The sequence below is a fragment of the Salmo salar genome, chromosome ssa05, assembly GCF_905237065.1.
Source record: "Salmo salar chromosome ssa05, Ssal_v3.1, whole genome shotgun sequence".
Classification (NCBI taxonomy): Eukaryota; Metazoa; Chordata; class Actinopteri; order Salmoniformes; family Salmonidae; genus Salmo; species Salmo salar.
Window position 1 is genome coordinate 65,124 of NC_059446.1, and position 20,347 is coordinate 85,470.

At 46.0% G+C, this 20,347-nt stretch overlaps 1 protein-coding gene across 6 annotated transcripts in view; it reads left to right on the forward strand.

The window, feature by feature from the left end:
• Positions 1-5,939: 5,939 nt before the first annotated feature.
• cysltr1 (cysteinyl leukotriene receptor 1) overlaps positions 5,940-20,347 on the forward strand; it is a 34,002-nt gene continuing 19,594 nt past the window's right edge. The window contains exons 1-2 of one of the 6 annotated variants that reach the window (XM_045717784.1): positions 5,940-6,041; positions 19,307-19,389. In XM_045717784.1, coding sequence (XP_045573740.1) covers positions 19,373-19,389 — 17 coding nt within the window. In that variant the 5' untranslated portion in view covers positions 5,940-6,041; positions 19,307-19,372. Of the gene's footprint in view, positions 6,042-15,212; positions 15,481-19,306; positions 19,390-20,347 lie in introns of those variants that run through there. The other 5 variants (XM_045717780.1, XM_045717782.1, XM_045717783.1 and 2 more) reach the window with 5 other exon arrangements.

Below are 20,347 nucleotides of genomic sequence, written 5' to 3' on the forward strand. Positions count from 1 at the left end.
TCCACTGAGACCTATAACCACACAGTCTTCCGATGGAGTAAACCACTTATACACTAATGATGTTTGAATAATAATGCTCATTACTGTAATGTTGGTCCTGGGTGCCAGTCAGCCTGAGTGTTAAGGCTCTCTCTCCCTACCTCCCCCTCCCTGGGGTGTATAACTGTATAACAGTTGTCTCTCTGTAAAACTGAGTTGTAACTGAATTATCACTTTCCACAACAGAAAACTGGTTTCTCATTTCCTCTGTATCTTCTACTCCATCAACTAACATCCTCTAACTACTGTAGCCAACACACAGCAACTCATCAAGAGGAAATGTCCTTCTAACCACTTGGATCCCAACCCAGGCCAGGAGGTTGTGTTGAACCCGGACCAGGCCAGGAGGTTGTGTTGAACCCGGACCAGGCCAGGAGGTTGTGTTGAACCCGGACCAGGCCAGGAGGTTGTGTTGAACCCGGACCAGGCCAGGAGGTTGTGTTGAACCCGGACCAGGCCAGGAGGTTGTGTTGAACCCGGACCAGGCCAGGAGGTTGTGTTGAACCCGGACCAGGCCAGGAGGTTGTGTTGAACCCGGACCAGGCCAGGAGGTTGTGTTGAACCCAACCCAGGTAGGAGGTTGTGTTGAACCCGGACCAGGCCAGAAGGTTGTGTTGAACCCGGACCAGGTCAGAAGGTTGTGTTGAACCCGGACCAGGCCAGAAGGTTGTGTTGAACCCGGACCAGGCCAGAAGGTTGTGTTGAACCCGGACCAGGCCAGAAGGTTGTGTTGAACCCGGACCAGGCCAGAAGGTTGTGTTGAACCCGGACCAGGCCAGAAGGTTGTGTTGAACCCGGACCAGGCCAGAAGGTTGTGTTGAACCCGGACCAGGCCAGAAGGTTGTGTTGAACCCGGACCAGGCCAGAAGGTTGTGTTGAACCCGGACCAGGCCAGAAGGTTGTGTTGAACCCGGACCAGGCCAGAAGGTTGTGTTGAACCCGGACCAGGCCAGAAGGTTGTGTTGAACCCGGACCAGGTCAGAAGGTTGTGTTGAACCCGGACCAGGCCAGAAGGTTGTGTTGAACCCGGACCAGGCCAGAAGGTTGTGTTGAACCCGGACCAGGCCAGAAGGTTGTGTTGAACCCGGACCAGGCCAGAAGGTTGTGTTGAACCCGGACCAGGTAGGAGGTTGTGTTGAACCCGGACCAGGCCAGAAGGTTGTGTTGAACCCGGACCAGGCCAGAAGGTTGTGTTGAACCCAGACCAGGCCAGAAGGTTGTGTTGAATCCCAACCCAGGCCAGAAGGTTGTGTTGAACCCGGACCAGGCCAGAAGGTTGTGTTGAACCCGGACCAGGCCAGAAGGTTGTGTTGAACCCGGACCAGGTAGTAGGTTGTGTTGAACCCGGACCAGGTAGGAGGTTGTGTTGAACCCAGACCAGGCCAGAAGGTTGTGTTGAACCCGGACCAGGTCAGAAGGTTGTGTTGAACCCGGACCAGGTAGTAGGTTGTGTTGAACCCGGACCAGGCCAGAAGGTTGTGTTGAACCCGGACCAGGCCAGAAGGTTGTGTTGAACCCGGACCAGGCCAGAAGGTTGTGTTGAACCCGGACCAGGTCAGAAGGTTGTGTTGAACCCGGACCAGGCCAGAAGGTTGTGTTGAACCCGGACCAGGCCAGAAGGTTGTGTTGAACCCGGACCAGGCCAGAAGGTTGTGTTGAACCCGGACCAGGTAGGAGGTTGTGTTGAACCCGGACCAGGTAGGAGGTTGTGTTGAACCCAGACCAGGCCAGAAGGTTGTGTTGAACCCGGACCAGGCCAGGAGGTTGTGTTGAACCCGGACCAGGCCAGAATGTTGTGTTGAACCCGGACCAGGCCAGAAGGTTGTGTTGAACCCGGACCAGGCCAGAAGGTTGTGTTGAACCCGGACCAGGTCAGAAGGTTGTGTTGAACCCGGACCAGGCCAGAAGGTTGTGTTGAACCCGGACCAGGCCAGAAGGTTGTGTTGAACCCGGACCAGGCCAGAAGGTTGTGTTGAACCCGGACCAGGTAGGAGGTTGTGTTGAACCCGGACCAGGTAGGAGGTTGTGTTGAACCCGGACCAGGCCAGAAGGTTGTGTTGAACCCGGACCAGGCCAGAAGGTTGTGTTGAACCCGGACCAGGCCAGAAGGTTGTGTTGAACCCGGACCAGGCCAGAAGGTTGTGTTGAACCCGGACCAGGCCAGAAGGTTGTGTTGAACCCGGACCAGGTCAGAAGGTTGTGTTGAACCCGGACCAGGTAGGAGGTTGTGTTGAACCCGGACCAGGTAGGAGGTTGTGTTGAACCCGGACCAGGCCAGAAGGTTGTGTTGAACCCGGACCAGGCCAGGAGGTTGTGTTGAACCCGGACCAGGCCAGAAGGTTGTGTTGAACCCGGACCAGGCCAGGAGGTTGTGTTGAACCCGGGCCAGGCCAGAAGGTTGTGGTGGACCAGGCCAGGTCAGAAGCTAAGTAGGATAAATACCGTCTAAGCAGAACACCATGTTAACAACCTTACTGTGCTGCAAAGTGCAAAAACTGCCAATCTGTTGTAATGTCCTGTTGGTATTTAGTTTCCTGACACAAAAACAAGCCAGACAATTAGAATAAAAAATTGATCTTTGTCTGGACAGATTTCGCAGTTAAATATTTTATGTATTTACTGCATTGCCTTTGTAGGGTAGTTAAGTGGAGTACATACAGGGCAACATGCCAACGACCTAATGATGAGAACACAATATGAGGTTATGTCCCATATCTGCTCTGGATATTCGGTGTTTGAGTGTTCTCACCCCTCTGCCAAAGTTTGATCAAAATGTATGTTTGAAGACGGCGTTTCCATAGAGATTGATAGTACCAGGATCAGTGTTGCAACATGTTGTGTGCTGCCAGGGGGTAACGTGGTGCCAGTGGAGCTACCAGGAGGTAATGTGGTGGCAGGAGGTGATGTGGTGCCAGTGGAGCTACCAGGGGGTAATGTGGTGGCAGTGGAGCTACCAGGGGGTAATGTGGTGGCAGGAGGTGATGTGGTGCCAGTGGAGCTACCAGGAGGTAATGTGGTGGCAGGAGGTGATGTGGTGCCAGTGGAGCTACCAGGGGGTAATGTGGTGGCAGGAGGTGATGTGGTGCCAGTAGAGCTACCAGGAGGTAATGTGGTGGCAGGAGGTGATGTGGTGCCAGTGGAGCTACCAAGGGGTAATGGAGTGGCAGTTGAGCTACCAGGGGGTAATGTGGTTCTACCAGGGGGTAATGGAGTGGCAGTTGAGCTACCAGGGGGTAATGTGGTGCTACCAGGGGTTAATGTGGTGACAGGAGGTGATATTCTGGCAGGAGGTGAAGTGGTGCCATTGGAGCTACCAGGGGGTAATGTGGTGCTACCAGGAGATAATGTGGTGGCAGGAGGGGAAGTGGTGACAGTGGCTCTACTAGGAGGTGAAGTGGTGACAGTGGCTCTACCAGGAGGTGAAGTGGTGCCATTGGAGCTACCAGGGGGGTAATGTGGTATCAGTGGAGCTATCAAATCAAATTTATTGGTCCATACACATGGTTAGCAGATGTTAATGTGAGTGTAGCGAAATGCTTGTGCTTCTAGTTCCGACTATACAGTAATATCTAACAAGTAATCTAACCTAACAATTTCACAACAACTACCTTATACACACAAGTGTAAAGGAATGAATGAGTGTACATAAATATGTACATAAAAATATATGAATGAGTGATGGATGGATGAAAGGCATAGGCAAGATGCAGTAGATGGTATAGAGTACAGCGTATACATATGAGATGAGTAATGTAGGGTATGTAAACAAAATATAAAGTGGTATTGTGATACATTTATTACATACATTTTTCCTTATTAAAGTGGCTAGAGATGAGTCAGTGGCTCAATGTTAGTGATGGCTGTTTAACAGTCTGATGGTCTTGAGATAGAAGTTGTTTTTCACCCGGTGATGTGTTATGCAGACCTCACTACCCTCTGGAGAGCCTTGCGGTTGTGGGCGAAGCAGTTGCCGTACCAGGTGGTGATACAGCCCGACAGGATGCTCTCGATTGTGCATCTGTAAAAGTTTGTGTGTTTACCAGGGGGTAATGTGGTGCCAGTAGAGCTACCAGGGGTAATGTGGTGCCAGTAGAGCTACCAGGGGGTAATGTGGTGCCAGTAGAGCTACCAGGGGGTGATGTGGTGCCAGTAGAGCTACCAGGGGGTGATGTGGTGCCAGTAGAGCTATCAGGAGGTGATGTGGTGGCAGTGGAGCTGAGAACACACCTGAGACCTGTTAGCTACCATAGCTAATGCCTAGCCTAACCTAACCCTAACCCTGTTAGCTACCATAGCTAATGCCTAGCCTAACCTAACCCTAACCCTGTTAGCTACCATAGCTAATTCCTAGCCTAACCCTAACCCTAACCCTGTTAGCTACCATAGCTAATGCCTAGCCTAACCCTAACCCTGTTAGCTACCATAGCTAATGCCTAGGCTTTAACTCAGTGGGCAGATGCAGTTTGGAGTTTCATGGATGACGTCGGTTCAATAGACAGACAGACAGAATGACAGAGAAACTGGTTTGTCTGGTTTAAATACATTACCATATGGTGTGAAGAGACTGGCTGACTGGCTGCTTGACAGACTGACTGACTTTCTGACTGGCTGGCTGGCTTCTTTACTGACAGACTGGCTGACTGGGTAACTGGCTGATTGACTGGCTGGCTGGCTGGCTGGTTGGCTGGCTGGCTGGCTGGTTGGCTGGCTGGCTGCTTGATTGGCTGACTGGCTGGCTGGTTGGCTGGCTGACTGGCTGATTGACTGACTGGCTGATTGACTGACTGGCTGACTGACTGGCTGGTTGGCTGACTGGCTGATTGACTGACTGGCTGACTGGCTGATTGACTGACTGGCTGGTTGGCTGGCTGGCTGCTTGACTGATTGGCTGACTGGCTGATTGGCTGATTGGCTGGCTGGTTGGCTGGCTGACTGGCTGATTGACTGACTGGCTGATTGACTGACTGGCTGATTGACTGACTGGCTGGTTGGCTGACTGGCTGATTGGCTGATTGGCTGATTGGCTGGCTAAGGGAGGGAGGGGACATCCGTAAAGATCTTTACAGTAAATTGATGATGCCCTCACACACTGGACATCTTTTCATTCTTCTTCTCTAGAAGTGGGTGTGGCAGGACATTATTTACATGGGATTATCTGTTATAATAACAGATGCTGAGGTCATCATCAATTTACTGTAAAGAAATTTATTGATGTTACTGTATGGTCTCCCTCCCTCCAACAGGCATCATCACTCAACATCATTACAACAAAAACACAGAGAGAGAGTCCAAGAAAACGTGAGAGAGAGTGTGTGGGAGTGAGAGAGTGTGTGGGAGTGAGAGAGTGTGTTTGTGTGAGAGAGAGGGAGAGAGAGAGAGAGAGAGAGAGAGTGTTTGTGAGAGAGAGAGTGTGTGTTTGTGAGAGAGAGTGTGTGTTTGTGAGAGAGAGAGAGAGTGTGTGTTTGTGTGAGAGAGAGAGTGTGTGTTTGTGTGTGAGAGAGAGAGAGAGAGAGAGAGAGTGTGTGTTTGTGAGAGAGAGAGAGAGAGAGAGTGTGTGTTTGTGAGAGAGAGAGAGTGTGTGTTTGTGAGAGAGAGAGAGTGTGTGTTTGTGAGAGAGAGAGAGAGAGAGAGAGAGAGAGAGTGTGTGTTTGTGAGAGAGAGAGAGAGAGAGAGAGAGTGTGTGTTTGTGAGAGAGAGAGAGTGTGTGTTTGTGAGAGAGAGAGAGAGAGTGTGTGTTTGTGAGAGAGAGAGAGAGTGTGTGTTTGTGAGAGAGAGAGAGAGAGAGAGAGAGAGAGAGAGAGAGAGAGAGAGAGAGAGAGAGAGTGTGTGTGTGTTTGTGAGAGAGAGAGAGAGAGAGAGAGAGAGAGAGAGAGAGAGAGAGAGAGAGAGAGAGAGAGAGAGAGGAGTCAGAGTGTATCAGTGTGTTCCTCAGCAGCAGTACTCTGAGGCTGAAGCAGAGCAGCAGGTTCTGTCATCTATCAGGCAACAGTCTGCAGGTTACGGTAAGAAACTCTCTCTTTATATGAACAAATCTCTGTATACGGAATGGGATTAAATTAGTTACTTTATATTTACCATTGATTGAGCTGCCCTTCTTGAACAGGGCTCCCTTGTGGTCTGCTGACTTCAATAGGAAACCCCTAATCTGCTGTTTCATAATGCCATCACTCAGTCAATGTTTAAAAAAATTAACTGGAACACAACTTCTTCATCATCAGCAGCAGCAGGTAAAGTGTCTGAGCAGCGATCAGATCACTGTAGATAACATGTCTATTCAAGGCCATAAATATGTCAACATCTAGAGAGAAATGGTTACTGGTTCACACACAGTGTTAGTAAACAAATAGGTTTGTATAAACAGATGTTCGGGTGGGCTACGTGTGTGAGATTAGAAAGGGAAGATGTGTGAGTCTGACCTGGACTGACTGACTGACGGACGGACAAGCAGGCGGACAGGCGGGCGGGCGGGCAGGCAGGTGGTAAGGCGGACGGGCGGGCGGGCGGGCGGGCAGGCGGGCGGATGGGCGGGAGGGTGGGCGGGCGGGCGGGCAGGCAGCTGAGTTGCATAACAGAGATGTGTTCAGATGATGATATCTGATTGGTGGTTATACAGCAGAGAGCATAACCCTGTTGATATCTGATTGGTGGTTTTACAGCAGAGAGCATAACCCTGTTGATATCTGATTGGTGGTTTTACAGCAGAGAGCATAACCCTGTTGATATCTGATTGGTGGTTTTACAGCAGTGCAGCATTTTAATATCATATGTTGAACAATGTTGAACATACTTTTACTGTCTGTCTATAATGCTGAACCCTTCACACCTATGTACGATACCAAGACTAGAAAAGCATTGTCCCTCTCTCTCTCTACCCCCCGGACCTCTCGCTCTACCCCCCCGGACCTCTCTCTCTCTACCCCCCCCGGACCTCTCCCTCTACCCCCGGACCTCTCTCTCTACCCCCCCGGACCTCTCTCTCTACCCCCCCCGGACCTCTCTCTCTCTACCCCCCCGACCTCTCTCTCTACCCCCCGGACCTCTCTCTCTCTACCCCCCGGACCTCTCTCTCTCCCCCCGGACCTCTCTCTCTACCCCCCCCGGACCTCTCTCTCTACCCCCCCGGACCTCTCTCTCTACCCCCCGGACCTCTCTCTCTACCCCCCGGACCTCTCTCTCTACCCCCCTCCCCGGACCTCTCTCTCTACCCCCCGGACCTCTCTCTCTACCCCCCGGACCTCTCTCTCTACCCCCCCTCCCCGGACCTCTCTCTCTCTACCCCCCGGACCTCTCTCTCTACCCCCCGGACCTCTCTCTCGTAACCTGCTGGACCTCTCTCTCTACCCCCCCGGACCTCTATCTCTACCCCCCGGACCTCTCTCTCGTAAACCGGCTGGACCTCACAAGCTAGACCTCTCTCTACCCCCCCCCGGACCTCTCTCGTCGTAACCTGCTGGACCTCTCTCTCTCTACCCCCCCGGACCTCTCTCTCTCTACCCCCCCGGACCTCTCTCTCTACCCCCCCTGGACCTCTCTCTCTCTACCCCCCGGACCTCTCTCTCTCTACCCCCCCGGACCTCTCTCTCTACCCCCCCCGACCTCTCTCTACCCCCCCGGACCTCTCTCTCTCTACCCCCCCGGACCTCTCTCTCTACCCCCCCGGACCTCTCTCTACCCCCCCGGACCTCTCTCTCTCTACCCCCCCCCAGACCTCTCTCTCGTAACCTGCTGGACCTCACAAGATAGACCTCTCTCTCTGACTCCCTTATCCTGCAATACATCCCAAGATAGACCTCTCTCTCACTCTTAACTCTCAGCCTCTTTTATCCTGCAGGACCTCACAAGCTAGACCTCGCTCTCTCTTAGCCTCTCTTATCCTGCTGAATCTCTCTCTCTTAGCCTCTCTTATCCTGCTGAATCTCTCTCTCTTAGCCTCTCTTATCCTGCTGAATCTCTCTCTCTCTCTCTCTTATCTTGCTGGACCTCTCAAGCTGGATCTCTCTTGAGGAGGGAGAAGAACCATCTTCAGTATTGTTTTGAAAATATAAATCCCTTGTACAACCAAAGGTAGGTCATTGTTCAGGGCATAATGTTCCCTACATAATGATTCAAAGCATGACATGTTCTCCTTGAAATAGAAAGAAGTTATTCACAATGGGGAAAATACACAGGGAGAGAGATGTGTATTGGGAACGTTCTGCCAACTGCTTGGAATTGGCCTGGTCTTTCATCAGCACACGTCCGTACACTAGAGAGCAGAACTTGCTGATATCTGATTGGTGGTTTTACAGCTGAGAGCAAAACTCTTATCAGAGAGCTGCAGCTGAACTCAGACCTTTTTGGACATAAAAATGAACGATACTGTATATTCCCTTTGATTCTTGAAGAATATAACTTATACGTGCCTCATGAGCTTAGTTCTACTATCGTACCTCATCAGAACCCAAAATATTTTCTTGTTTTACTCCAATGTTTGTAAACAAAAGCAAATGTAAACACATCTATATAGCCTCAACATATTGTTAAACCTATAGTGTTGATATCATGGTCAGTCCTTGCATCCATACCTGTGTCTTTGAATTTGATAGTGGTTCCATTTCTCCAGGCCCATCCCCCTGCTTTTTACTGAAACACTGGTGGGGAGACGGCTGTTATTGTTTCAACTGCTGATTGGCGGTTTAAGAATGTTACGGAAAATTGTTAGCTTTGCAAGTAAGGTGCTAGGGGTCAAGCAGACAGGTCTGGAGGTCAGTTATGATGGTGGTAGGGGTCAAGCAGACTGGTCTGGAGGTCAGTTATGATGGTGGTAGGGGTCAAGCAGACAGGTCTGGAGGTCAGTTATGATGGTGGTAGGGGTCAAGCAGACAGGTCTGGAGGTCAGTTATGATGGTGGTAGGGGTCAAGCAGACTGGTCTGGAGGTCAGTTATGATGGTGGTAGGGGTCAAGCAGACAGGTCTGGAGGTCAGTTATGATGGTGGTAGGGGTCAAGCAGACAGGTCTGGAGGTCAGTTATGATGGTGGTAGGGGTCAAGCAGACTGGTCTGGAGGTCAGTTATGATGGTGGTAGGGGTCAAGCAGACAGGTCTGGAGGTCAGTTATGATGGTGCTAGGGGTCAAGCAGACAGGTCTGGAGGTCAGTTATGATGGTGCTAGGGGTCAAGCAGACAGGTCTGGAGGTCAGTTATGATGGTGCTAGGGGTCAAGCAGACAGGTCTGGAGGTCAGTTATGATGGTGCTAGGGGTCAAGCAGACAGGTCTGGAGGTCAGTTATGATGGTGGTAGGGGTCAAGCAGACAGGTCTGGAGGTCAGTTATGATGGTGGTAGGGGTCAAGCAGACAGGTCTGGAGGTCAGTTATGATGGTGCTAGGGGTCAAGCAGACAGGTCTGGAGGTCAGTTATGATGGTGCTAGGGGTCAAGCAGACAGGTCTGGAGGTCAGTTATGATGGTGCTAGGGGTCAAGCAGACAGGTCTGGAGGTCAGTTATGATGGTGCTAGGGGTCAAGCAGACAGGTCTGGAGGTCAGTTATGATGGTGGTAGGGGTCAAGCAGACAGGTCTGGAGGTCAGTTATGATGGTGCTAGGGGTCAAGCAGACAGGTCTGGAGGTCAGTTATGATGGTGCTAGGGGTCAAGCAGACAGGTCTGGAGGTCAGTTATGATGGTGCTAGGGGTCAAGCAGACAGGTCTGGAGGTCAGTTATGATGGTGCTAGGGGTCAAGCAGACAGGTCTGGAGGTCAGTTATGATGGTGCTAGGGGTCAAGCAGACTGGTCTGGAGGTCAGTTATGATGGTGCTAGGGGTCAAGCAGACAGGTCTGGAGGTCAGTTATGATGGTGGTAGGGGTCAAGCAGACAGGTCTGGAGGTCAGTTATGATGGTGCTAGGGGTCAAGCAGACAGGTCTGGAGGTCAGTTATGATGGTGGTAGGGGTCAAGCAGACAGGTCTGGAGGTCAGTTATGATGGTGGTAGGGGTCAAGCAGACAGGTCTGGAGGTCAGTTATGATGGTGCTAGGGGTCAAGCAGACAGGTCTGGAGGTCAGTTATGATGGTGCTAGGGGTCAAGCAGACAGGTCTGGAGGTCAGTTATGATGGTGCTAGGGGTCAAGCAGACAGGTCTGGAGGTCAGTTATGATGGTGGTAGGGGTCAAGCAGACAGGTCTGGAGGTCAGTTATGATGGTGGTAGGGGTCAAGCAGACAGGTCTGGAGGTCAGTTATGATGGTGCTAGGGGTCAAGCAGACAGGTCTGGAGGTCAGTTATGATGGTGCTAGGGGTCAAGCAGACAGGTCTGGAGGTCAGTTATGATGGTGCTAGGGGTCAAGCAGACAGGTCTGGAGGTCAGTTATGAAGGTGGAAGGTGGTAGGCCTACAGCTAACATTGTAGTTGACAGTGTTCTGCCGTGTATAATTTATGTAGTGGACAGATGATCATTGATCTCTGTACACTTTCTACAAGTATTTACAATATTTGTCAATCTTTGATGAAGTCATTATCTTTTCTATCTTATTATGTGTTCCAAATGTTACGTTATAGTAACTCCTCTTAATGACTCATCCCCTCTGGCATTTAGCCACCGTTATCTTATTGCTTTGCACTCATTTTAGTTTGGTTTCATATTAGGGCATGGAAACTGTAGAGCCACACCAATAGTTAAAAAATACAGACATGTACTCGCCTTAAGACAGCTTCATGCATGTAGGACCATAGCAACAGTACATATTAGGCCATAGCACAGTTACAGGAATAACCAATCGTGTCCACACCCCAGACAGGTGCATGTCTAATGGTGTCTAATGACCAAGAGCACATATAGAGTGCACCCATCTTACTAGCTCTTCTGAAATTAATAATTAACATACATGGTCTGGACAATTCTCAATAAGACTGACCAGGACCAAGCCAGCAGTGGGATGTAGGGTAGTATGCTGCTGGGGATAGGGTGCAAACCTAAATACCTGAAACACTTTCACTTCTCTGACCTGCTGGATATTTGCATAACTTCACTTGGAAACCTTTTTGGCAGAAACTTCAGTCACGAGACGTCATGTTTATACACATATTAAACCCACACGCATGGGCGCACACACACACAAACAGGACGTCTGTCGGTGCCTTATATTTCCCAGCCAGTTGTGACAAGCTTATCTGTAATCTTAGAGGTGAAATAAATTGAAAAGCGAAGTGATGTTTAACATAGCTGCTAGCAGCACGACAAGATGCTCTCGATTGTGCATCTGTAACAGTTTGTGAGTTTTAGGTGACAAGCCAAATTTCTTCAGCCTCCTGAGGTAGCTTCTAACAGGATGTCTGTCAGGTGTTTAATATAGCTTCTAACAGGATGTCTGTCAGATCAGGTGTTTAATATAGCTTCTAACAAGATGTCTGGTCAGGTGTTTAATATAGCTACTAACAGGATGTCTGTCAGGTCAGGTGTTTAATATAGCTTCTAACAGGATGTCTGTCAGGTCAGGTGTTTAATATAGCTTCTAACAGGATGTCTGTCAGGTCAGGTGTTTAATATAGCTTCTAACAGGATGTCTGTCAGGTCAGGTGTTTAATATAGCTTCTAACATGATGTCTGGTCAGGTGTTTAATATAGCTACTAGCAGGATGTCTGTCAGGTGTTTAATATAGCTACTAACAGGATGTCTGTCAGGTGTTTAATATAGCTACTAACAGGATGTCTGTCAGGTGTTTAATATAGCTACTAACAGGATGTCTGTCAGGTCAGGTGTTTAATATAGCTACTAACAGGATGTCTGTCAGGTCAGGTGTTTAATATAGCTTCTAACAGGATGTCTGTCAGGTCAGGTGTTTAATATAGCTACTAACAGGATGTCTGTCAGGTCAGGTGTTTAATATAGCTACTAACAGGATGTCTGTCAGGTGTTTAATATAGCTACTAACAAGATGTCTGTCAGGTCAGGTGTTTAATATAGCTACTAACAGGATGTCTGTCAGGTGTTTAATATAGCTTCTAACAGGATGTCTGGTCAGGTGTTTAATATAGCTACTAACAGGATGTCTGTCAGGTCAGGTGTTTAATATAGCTTCTAACAGGATGTCTGTCAGGTCAGGTGTTTAATATAGCTACTAACAGGATGTCTGCCAGGTCAGGTGTTTAATATAGCTTCTAACAGGATGTCTGCCAGGTCAGGTGTTTAATATAGCTACTAACAGGATGTCTGTCAGGTCAGGTGTTTAATATAGCTACTAACAGGATGTCTGTCAGGTCAGGTGTTTAATATAGCTTCTAACAGGATGTCTGTCAGGTCAGGTGTTTAATATAGCTACTAACAGGATGTCTGTCAGGTCAGGTGTTTAATATAGCTTCTAACAGGATGTCTGTCAGGTCAGGTGTTTAATATAGCTACTAACAAGATGTCTGTCAGGTCAGGTGTTTAATATAGCTACTAACAGGATGTCTGTCAGGTGTTTAATATAGCTTCTAACAGGATGTCTGGTCAGGTGTTTAATATAGCTACTAGCAGGATGTCTGTCAGGTGTTTAATATAGCTACTAACAGGATGTCTGCCAGGTCAGGTGTTTAACATAGCTACTAACAGGATGTCTGTCAGGTCAGGTGTTTAATATAGCTTCTAACAGGATGTCTGTCAGGTCAGGTGTTTAATATAGCTACTAACAGAATGTCTGTCAGGTCAGGTGTTTAATATAGCTACTAGCAGGATGTCTGTCAGGTGTTTAATATAGCTACTAACAGGATGTCTGTCAGGTGTTTAATATAGCTTCTAACAGGATGTCTGTCAGGTCAGGTGTTTAATATAGCTACTAGCAGGATGTCTATCAGGTCAGGTGTTTAATATAGCTACTAACAGGATGTCTGTCAGGTCAGGTGTTTAATATAGCTTCTAACAGGATGTCTGTCAGGTGTTTAATATAGCTACTAACAGGATGTCTGTCAGGTGTTTAATATAGCTACTAACAGGATGTCTGTCAGGTCAGGTGTTTAATATAGCTACTAACAGGATGTCTGTCAGGTGTTTAATATAGCTACTAACAGGATGTCTGTCAGGTCAGGTGTTTAATATAGCTACTAACAGGATGTATGTCAGGTGTTTAATATAGCTACTAACAGGATGTCTGTCAGGTCAGGTGTTTAATATAGCTACTAACAGGATGTCTGTCAGGTCAGGTGTTTAATATAGCTACTAGCAGGATGTCTGTCAGGTGTTTAATATAGCTACTAACAGGATGTCTGTCAGGTCAGGTGTTTAATATAGCTACTAACAGGATGTCTGTCAGGTCAGGTGTTTAATATAGCTACTAACAGGATGTCTGTCAGGTCAGGTGTTTAATATAGCTACTAACAGGATGTCTGTCAGGTCAGGTGTTTAATATAGCTTCTAACAGGATGTCTGTCAGGTCAGGTGTTTAATATAGCTACTAACAGGATGTCTGCCAGGTCAGGTGTTTAATATAGCTTCTAACAGGATGTCTGCCAGGTCAGGTGTTTAATATAGCTACTAACAGGATGTCTGTCAGGTCAGGTGTTTAATATAGCTACTAACAGGATGTCTGTCAGGTCAGGTGTTTAATATAGCTTCTAACAGGATGTCTGTCAGGTCAGGTGTTTAATATAGCTACTAACAGGATGTCTGTCAGGTCAGGTGTTTAATATAGCTTCTAACAGGATGTCTGTCAGGTCAGGTGTTTAATATAGCTACTAACAGGATGTCTGTCAGGTCAGGTGTTTAATATAGCTACTAACAGGATGTCTGTCAGGTGTTTAATATAGCTTCTAACAGGATGTCTGGTCAGGTGTTTAATATAGCTACTAGCAGGATGTCTGTCAGGTGTTTAATATAGCTACTAACAGGATGTCTGTCAGGTCAGGTGTTTAACATAGCTACTAACAGGATGTCTGTCAGGTCAGGTGTTTAATATAGCTTCTAACAGGATGTCTGTCAGGTCAGGTGTTTAATATAGCTACTAACAGAATGTCTGTCAGGTCAGGTGTTTAATATAGCTACTAGCAGGATGTCTGTCAGGTGTTTAATATAGCTACTAACAGGATGTCTGTCAGGTGTTTAATATAGCTTCTAACAGGATGTCTGTCAGGTCAGGTGTTTAATATAGCTACTAGCAGGATGTCTGTCAGGTCAGGTGTTTAATATAGCTACTAACAGGATGTCTGTCAGGTCAGGTGTTTAATATAGCTTCTAACAGGATGTCTGTCAGGTGTTTAATATAGCTACTAACAGGATGTCTGTCAGGTTGTTTAATATAGCTACTAACAGGATGTCTGTCAGGTCAGGTTTAATATAGCTACTAACAGGATGTCTGTCAGGTGTTTAATATAGCTACTAACAGGATGTCTGTCAGGTCAGGTGTTTAATATAGCTACTAACAGGATGTATGTCAGGTGTTTAATATAGCTACTAACAGGATGTCTGTCAGGTCAGGTGTTTAATATAGCTACTAACAGGATGTCTGTCAGGTGTTTAATATAGCTACTAACAGTATGTCTGTCAGGTGTTTAATATAGCTTCTAACAGGATGTCTGTCAGGTCAGGTGTTTAATATAGCTACTAACAGGATGTCTGTCAGGTCAGGTGTTTAATATAGCTACTAACAGGATGTCTGCCAGGTCAGGTGTTTAATATAGCTACTAACAGGATGTCTGTCAGGTGTTTAATATAGCTACTAACAGAATGTCTGTCAGGTCAGGTGTTTAATATAGCTACTAACAGGATGTCTGTCAGGTCAGGTGTTTAATATAGCTACTAACAGGATGTCTGTCAGGTGTTTAATATAGCTACTAACAGGATGTATGTCAGGTGTTTAATATAGCTACTAACAGGATGTCTGTCAGGTCAGGTGTTTAATATAGCTACTAACAGGATGTCTGTCAGATGTTTAACATGGCTACTAGAAAATCAAATCAAATTTTCATGGTCACAAACACATAATTATCAGATGTTAGTGCGATTGCAGTGAAATGCTTATGCGTTTAGTTCCGACAGTGCAGTAATATCTAACAAGTAATCTAACAAATTCACAACGACTTCCTTATACACTCAAATGTAAAGGGATGAATATGAATTTGTACATATAAATATATGGATGAACGATAGCCATGTTGTGACGGCCCTGAATTTTCCTGAACCGTCTCAGTGCTTCTCCTTCCAATAGGGCGCTTCCCCTTTAATTCCCAATTAAATAGCCAGCATTAGCTGCGCAAAAGTGGGGTTGTGATAGAGACGTGAATGAGGATGTGTTCAACCCTCAGTGCTGAAGCATCTCTCTTCCGTTTGTTGTGTTGCAGTTAAAAGTGTGATTTGTAGCCTAATAGCAAGTTTACCCAGGACCGGATCCACTCTTTGCGTCCGTGGACGACACCTCTCCATTGTTCTTCGTGGCCTTTCTCCGCTGGTTATCTGTCGGCGGATTGGCTTGTCTGACTACAACCTTTTTGTATACGGTATTTCATTTGTTTTGGTGTGATGTATACCGTGATGATTTATGTAGTTAGTTGTTGAGGAGTTATTAAGATGTGATACGCTTTATAGTTGTGTGGTAAAATAATAGTTATTTTGATTGTATGATTGATACTGGGTTTACGCTATACTGGTATGAACGGACAAACATTGCGTGACTAAGTTCACTTGAGTTCCCTGAACTTGTTAACCGGGCTGGACTCTTTTTAGGTCCGAGGTACAGGACATTTCTGGAGGAACCAGAGCTCATTATTGTATATTGTTATGTGTGTGTGATCATTTATGTTGTTAATACAACCCACTCTAAAGAATAGTTGTTTTTGAAGTTCTTTCCAATGTTTTAAGGGTTTATGAAAAGTGTATTTCCATCCTGTCTTTTACATGAGTCCTTTGTATTGGGGTAGACTTGACGGACCAGATGGGACTCATTCCCTCCCAAACCAAAAGGAGAAACTAATATATTCTCTGGTAGACACAACCTACCTGGCACCCCTATAAACGATAACCTCAAGTCAAAACCGTTACAATGTGCCATAGATGCAGTAGATGGTATAGAATACAGTATATACATATGAGTAATGTAGGATATGTAAACATTCTTATAGTGGCGTTATTTAATGTGACTCATGATGCCTTTATTAAGTCCATTTATTAAAGTGGCCAGAGATTTGAGTCAGTATGTTGACAGCAGCTTCTATGTTAGTGATGGCTATTTACCAGTCTGATGGTCTTGAGAGAGAAGCTGTTTACCAGTCTCTCGGTCACATTTTTAATGCACCAGTATTGACCTCGCCTTCTGGATGGTAGCGGGGTGAACAGGCAGTGGCTCGGGTGGTTGCTGTCCTTGATGATCTTTTTGGCCTTCCTGTGACATCGGGTGGTGTAGGTGTCCTGGAGGGCAGGTAGTTTGCCCCCGGTGATGCATTGTGCAGACCTCACTACCCTCTGGAGAGCCTTATGGTTATGGGCGGTGCAGTTGCCATACCAGGCGGTGATACAGCGAGACAGGATGCTCTCAATTGTGCATCTGTAACAGTTTGAGTTTTAGGTGACAAGCCAAATTTGTTCAGCCTCCTGAGGTTGCAGAGGCGCTGCTGCGCCTTCTTCACCACGCTGTCTGTGTGGGTGGACCATTTCAGTTTGTCCGTGATGTGTACGCCGAGGAACTTAACTTTCCACCCTCTCCACTTCTGTCCCGTCGATGTGGATGATTGACGCATGATACTTGTCAGGTGTTTAACATAGCTACTAACAGGATGTCTGTCAGGTCAGGTGTTTAATATAGCTACTAACAGGATGTCAGTCAGGTCAGGTGTTTAATATAGCTACTAACAGGATGTCTGCCAGGTCAGGTGTTTAATATAGCTACTAACAGGATGTCTGTCAGGTCAGGTGTTTAATATAGCTACTAACAGGATGTCTGCCAGGTCAGGTGTTTAATATAGCTACTAACAGGATGTCTGCCAGGTCAGGTGTTTAATATAGCTTCTAACAGGATGTCTGTCAGGTCAGGTGTTTAATATAGCTACTAACAGGATGTCTGTCAGGTCAGGTGTTTAATATAGCTACTAACAGGATGTCTGTCAGGTGTTTAATATAGCTACTAACAGGATGTCTGCCAGGTGTTTAATATAGCTACTAACAGGATGTCTGCCAGGTCAGGTGTTTAATATAGCTACTAACAGGATGTCTGCCAGGTCAGGTGTTTAATATAGCTACTAACAGGATGTCTGTCAGGTCAGGTGTTTAATATAGCTACTAACAGGATGTCTGCCAGGTCAGGTGTTTAATATAGCTACTAACAGGATGTCTGTCAGGTGTTTAATATAGCTACTAACAGGATGTCTGTCAGGTCAGGTGTTTAATATAGCTACTAACAGGATGTCTGTCAGGTCAGGTGTTTAATATAGCTACTAACAGGATGTCTGTCAGGTGTTTAATATAGCTACTAACAGGATGTCTGTCAGGTCAGGTGTTTAATATAGCTACTAACAGGATGTCTGTCAGGTCAGGTGTTTAATATAGCTACTAACAGGATGTCTGTCAGGTCAGGTGTTTAATATAGCTACTAACAGGATGTCTGTCAGGTCAGGTGTTTAATATAGCTACTAACAGGATGTCTGTCAGGTCAGGTGTTTAATATAGCTACTAACAAGATGTCTGTCAGGTGTTTAATATAGCTACTAACAGGATGTCTGCCAGGTCAGGTGTTTAATATAGCTACTAACAGGATGTCTGCCAGGTCAGGTGTTTAATATAGCTACTAACAGGATGTCTATCAGGTCAGGTGTTTAATATAGCTACTAAAAGGATGTCAGGTCAGGTGTTTAATATAGCTACTAACAGGATGTCTGCCAGGTCAGGTGTTTAATATAGCTACTAACAGGATGTCTGTCAGGTCAGGTGTTTAATATAGCTACTAACAAGATGTCTGTCAGGTGTTTAATATAGCTACTAACAGGATGTCTGTCAGGTGTTTAATATAGCTACTAACAGGATGTCTGTCAGGTCAGGTGTTTAATATAGCTACTAACAGGATGTCTGCCAGGTCAGGTGTTTAATATAGCTACTAGCAGGATGTCTGTCAGGTGTTTAATATAGCTACTAACAGGATGTCTGTCAGGTGTTTAATATAGCTACTAAAAGGATGTCAGGTCAGGTGTTTAATATAGCTACTAACAGGATGTCTGTCAGGTGTTTAATATAGCTACTAACAGGATGTTTTTCAGCTGGTACTGACAGAACAGTCCTGACCCAGTAACTGGTACTGACAGAACATAACAATTCTGACCTAATAGCTGGTACTGACAGAACAGTCCTGACCCAATAACTGGTACAGACAGAACAGTCCTGACCCAGTAACTGGTACTGACAGAACATAACAATTCTGACCTAATAACTGGTACTGACAGAACATAACAGTGCTGACCCAATAGCTGGAACTGACAGAACAGTCCTGACCCAATAGCTGGAACTGTGAGAACAGTCCTGACCAATAGCTGGTACTGACAGAACATAAGTTCTGACCCAATTGCTGGTATTGACAGAACATTCCTGGCCCAATAACTGGTACCAACATAACAGTTCTGACCTAATAGCTGGTACTGTGAGAACAGTCCTGACCCAATAGCTGGTACTGGCATAACAGAACAATCCTGACCCAATAACTGTTATGTTATTCTCTGCAGCAGGGCGGGTTGTGTTATTCTCTGCAGCAGGGCGGGTTGTGTTATTCTCTGCAGCAGGGCGGGTTGTGTTATTCTCTGCAGCAGGGCGGGTTGGGGTGTTCTGTGGTATTCTCTGCAGCAGTGAAAGTTAAAGCCAATTTAGGCTTGATCCCGGAGCAGAGGAGCAGTGGCTGTGTATGAATTGTGTGACGCAATTGCGAAGGCCCAGGAGTCATTTGCTAAATCAACAATGCGGGGGCTCTGTTGGTGTTCTGTGGAAACTCTTGTCCAGAAAATTATCAGATTAGTATCTGCTTCATAAACAGCAAAGGTTTACGACAAACAAAGCTGAGATAACATGTTTTGTAGGTTGCCATCAAAGCAAACATAAAACTGCTCTGTTTTCCTGGTTCTGCCCTAGTACGGGATGTCATTGTTGTTAAACTCCTCAACTTTCTTTTCTTTCATGCAGAGGCGTACCTGAACTCTGTAGAAAAGTGTTTTCCTCTCTTCTCATGCTGTCTGTCTTCCTCTCTTCTCATGCTGTCTGTCTTCCTCTCTTTTTATACTGTCTGTCTTCCTCTCTTCTCATACTGTCTGTCTTCCTCTCTTCTCATACTGTCTGTCTGTGTGTGTGTTCCAGACATGCATCTAGAGGAGTTTGACAACGTGACTCTGAGGGACAACACGACCAACTGTCTGTCTATCGATGACTTCCGTAACCAGGTAACCATGTCTGCCTGTCTGTCTGCTCCCCCGTCCGTCCATGCGTCACGCAAAGGGCAGATGCCCACTCATTGATATACTTCTATGCTATGGGAAAGTTGTGCAATGAGAGAGATTGATTGGTATCTAACAGAAGCAGTGTGTTCAGGCAGTAAGTTACAGTGGTGACAGAATAATCAGGATCCACGTTGTTGTGAACAGGCATGGGCTGATATAAGGGACTGTAGTAGAGTATTTAGAATAGGAATGACTATGTCGCCAAATCACATACAGTATATTATTTAACACATTTTCACATGACCCTCCCTCTACCTAGATTAATCATTAAAACTTAAAGTACCCACTGGGCACAGAAGTCAATTCAACATCTATTCCACATTGGTTCAACATTATTTTGTTGAAATGACCAGTGGTGGAAAAAGTACCCAATTTTCATATTTGAGTAAAAGTATAGATACCTTAATAGAAAGTTACTCAAGTGAAAGTTACTCAGTAAAATACTACTTTGTAAAAGTCTATTTGGTTCTAAATATACTTAAGTATTAAAAGTAAATGTAATTGCTAAAATATATTTAAGTATCAAAAGTAAAAGTAGAAGTCTAAATAATTTGTAATTCCTTATATTAAGCACCATATTCTTGTTAAATATATGGATAGCCAGGGCCACATTTTAACACTCAGACATAATTTACAAAAGATGCATTTGTGTTTAGTGAGTTCACCACATCAGCGGCAGTAGGGATGAACACGAGTTGTCTTGATAAGTGCATGAATTGGGCCATTTTCTTGTCCTACTAAGAATTCAAAATGTAACAAGTACTTTAGGTTGTCAGGGAAACTGTATGGAGTAAAAAGTACATTATTGTCTTTAGGAATGTAGTGGATTAAAAAGTAAAAGTTGTCAAAAATAGAAACCCTAAAAAGACTTAAATAGTAGTTTAAAGTATTTTTGTGTACT